At 49.5% G+C, this 3,288-nt stretch overlaps 2 protein-coding genes across 2 annotated transcripts in view; one reads left to right on the top strand and one right to left on the bottom strand.

The window, feature by feature from the left end:
* Positions 1–3,288, top strand: part of LOC118329645 (ras guanyl-releasing protein 3-like) — an 18,752-nt gene that overhangs the window by 4,163 nt on the left and 11,301 nt on the right. The window lies entirely within an intron of this gene.
* ctsa (cathepsin A) lies at positions 161–3,089 on the bottom strand (the record flags this gene model as incomplete). The annotated part of the gene is given in 12 exon segments (XM_035663545.1): positions 161–262; positions 344–433; positions 605–680; positions 774–922; positions 1,007–1,085; positions 1,177–1,268; positions 1,360–1,536; positions 1,624–1,779; positions 1,848–1,934; positions 2,043–2,093; positions 2,170–2,281; positions 2,857–3,089. Coding segments are annotated over 12 exon segments (1,389 nt in total), but the record flags the coding sequence as incomplete, so codon positions are not given.

Below are 3,288 nucleotides of genomic sequence, written 5' to 3'. Positions count from 1 at the left end.
GGTCCCCATTTTCACCGGAACAGGCCATTTAACCATCCAAATGATTTCTAAACGGGTTTATTAAGCTGAAAAAGTTGCCAAGTTCCCCTTTAAGCACCAGCGGAGCCTTGACCCCTGACGATATTCACAGGGTCACTGGAGGTCAGCTGATGGAGTTTACCTTGACAGTAAGGAAGGCGATGTTGTCGAACTCTTTTACGAAGCCGCCGACCTGCCGACCGTCTTCATCATCGTAGAGCCACGGACGCCTCTGAACCTCCACCTGACAGACACACCCGGTTAATACACCTGAGACTGCCTGACGTCACACTTAAGTTGGATAAGAAGATATGGATTGGATTACCTGCTGGTTAAGAGACTCAACAAACCACTCGTCCCCCATGAAGTTACAGGCCATGTCCACGTCCCCGTTATACACCAGGACCCGGTACTTCTGCAGAAATAATACTTTCAACAAGGATACACCCCACACACCTGGATAACCATCAAGCCACACCCACCTGAACCGATCAGCCAATCAGTGGCCAGACATTGTTCAGTGAGGGAACGTAGTAAAAAATGTTAAAACTGTGTCTGGTGAGAACTAACAGCCGTGTACACTGACCAGAGCAGAGAGCAGCTTCAGGTACTGTTTCCTGACGTCCATGTAGAGTCGACCGTATTTCAGATTGACCTCAGAGCTGCAATACAAACCGGAGGTCAGAGGGTCTTATACAGGTGTGTAATGAGACAGGTGTTTAGTTTAGCAGGTGTAAAGTTTTCAGGTGTATTACCTGCAGATGACCCAGTCCAGGGCCTTGGGGCTGATGTGCAGGGCAGCTCGGACGTACAGGTTGTTCAGGTAGAGGGAAGAGGGGGTGGAGTTAGTGCAGGGGGGGTCCAGACGGACAGACAGGTGGAGGGATGCCAGACCTCGTACCTTCTGTTCACACAGTCAGAGAAGAACCTGGTTTCTAACAGTGCGTCAGGTGAGTTAGCTTTACCTGTAAGATGACGTCATACGCACCTGGTTCCAGACCCGAGTCCACTGATTGTTGATGAACGAGTTCCCCAGATCTCTGATCACCAGCTCACCTTGTTCAATACTGATAATCAATAACAGGAAGTCAATCTGAGGCCATACCACACCTGCCACAGGTGAGCTATAGACTGAACACACCTGTGGTCACACCTTACCTGAGCCTTTGGCGGACTCCACCTGGACAGGGTGCGTACAGGTTGTACATGTTCAGTCCTGAACTGTAGACAATGTCCTGAACCTGGCCCAGCTGCAAAGGAAACACAAACACCTGAGATACCTGAAAGACCTGGTTCAGACTAGCTGAACATATAAGACCAGTTGGACCGGTTCAGACTTACCGTAGCTGAGCAGTTCTGGTCCTGGTTGTCGTAAAAGTTGCACTTCCCGCCACTGCAGCAGAACGCCTGTAGGTCGCTCCACAGGCGACTTCCCAGCAGGCCGTGGTAGTACGCGAAGTACACCAGAGAGTTATCGTTCAGCTCGTAACTCGACATCCCGTTACCCACGGCAACGCCCTACCCAGAGTGAAACAGGTGAGACAGGTTGTTAACATTGCACAAGCTAACAGTCGTCTGACACAGTACCCCGAAATACTGCAGTACCTGCAGGTTGAGGCTGGCGTCCTCCATAACTCTTTCGGCGAGTGTCGGGATGTAGATTCCTCCATAGCTCTCTCCGGTCAGAAAGAGTTCGTTCTTGTTGAACTCTGGAAACAGACGGAAGAATTCCTTCAGAGCCAGGTAGTTGTTCATCGACACCTGAGGAGAAACACATGTTGACATCTAAACGCCTGTGAGCCAATCAGAGTTCCAGCGACGTCACTGACCTCTGTGTCGTTTGTGGCGTATTTCTGATCGTCAGAGTACGAGAAGCCGACTCCTACTGGAGACTCCAGGTACAACACGTTGGCAATCTGCTTGGAAACAGTGAACCAATCAGCCTTCAGGAGTTACAAATACACTGAACATGTGACCAAACCACCTAACTAACTGGACGGCGTGCAGGTGACGGATTAACTGACCTTGTTCCACGAGTATGGGTTATACTGCAGCGTCACTCCGTCATCCTGGATCTGAAATCAGAGGTCAATAAGTGTTGCTGTGACATCACACTGATGCAGGTGGGAGGAGTCAGTGGAGGTTACCCACCAGGAAGGGTCCGTGTTCAGTCAGCAGTCCGTCCAGAGAGCTGCAGCCAGGACCGCCGTTCAACCACAGCACCACCGGGTCAGAGGCCGGGTTCTGCTGGGACTCCACAAACCTGAAACAAAAACACACCCAGGTGGATGTTACCACCAACACTCAGGTGAGCTCAAGTGGACAAGTCAACACACAGTTGTACTCTAGTAGATCCAACGCTCAGGTGGACTGAGGATCGGGTGGATGTACAGGTGTTGTATTGCCGACACATCAGGTGGACGTACAGACACTCAGGTGAATGTGTACTCGGGTATATGCAGGTGATGACTAATGCTCAGGTGAAATAAATCAGGTGACGAGTGATTTATCTCAGTTAAGTGTTAGGAAGGTAACTCACCTGCGTTTGTTTTGGCTCTGTACTACAGGTAGGGCATTAATCTAATCGCAACGTCACCCTGTGCGACTTAATTAAATAAAAAGGTGTCATGAGTGTGACACTCTTTCCTCTGTGTGCTCTTTGCTCATTATCCACAACCCCAAAGATATGAGTCGGTCTCTGGAGAGACTCATATTGTCACATGATTAACAGTGTAGACCAGAAGGTGCACACAGAAGATAACGAGCAGGAGAAACAACTGAAAGTCAGGGTAAAAACCAAACAGCGTCTCGGTCTCAGTCTCGGTCTCAGGTACTGACCAGTAGTGCAGGTGTTTTCCATCGGCCACGTTCAGGTATCCAGAGTAATGTCTGAAGCTCGGCTGTTTCTGCAGACCGGGCAGGTAAGTGACTTCGTCTGCCGCTGGTGCCGCATCGCCTCCAAGCAGAGACAACAGGAAGTAACACAACACCGCCACCTGCATCTGAAACACAACAGGAAGTAACATCAACACCGCCACCTGTGTGGCGCTGCACATTCGAGCACTGTTAGGGCAGACTTCTTGCCCTGTCTCAAGCCCCGCCCACTCTTTGAAAGTCTAATTTGACTGGCGATAAGTGTAAATTCATACAATAAGAATACTGCATTGATTGATTATCTGTTAGGATCATAAATCCTCCGAGCAGTCAAACAATGCTCTTGTGGTTGTAAAATAAAAACACATAAATAGTCTGTCATTAACTAACCTGTGA

The sequence above is a fragment of the Morone saxatilis genome, unplaced genomic scaffold (assembly GCF_004916995.1).
Source record: "Morone saxatilis isolate NCDOM2014 unplaced genomic scaffold, NCSU_SB_2.0 Contig19, whole genome shotgun sequence".
Taxonomy (NCBI): domain Eukaryota; kingdom Metazoa; phylum Chordata; class Actinopteri; family Moronidae; genus Morone; species Morone saxatilis.
Note: the sequence above shows the minus strand (reverse complement) of the source record. Positions and strands in the feature narration are given on the sequence as shown.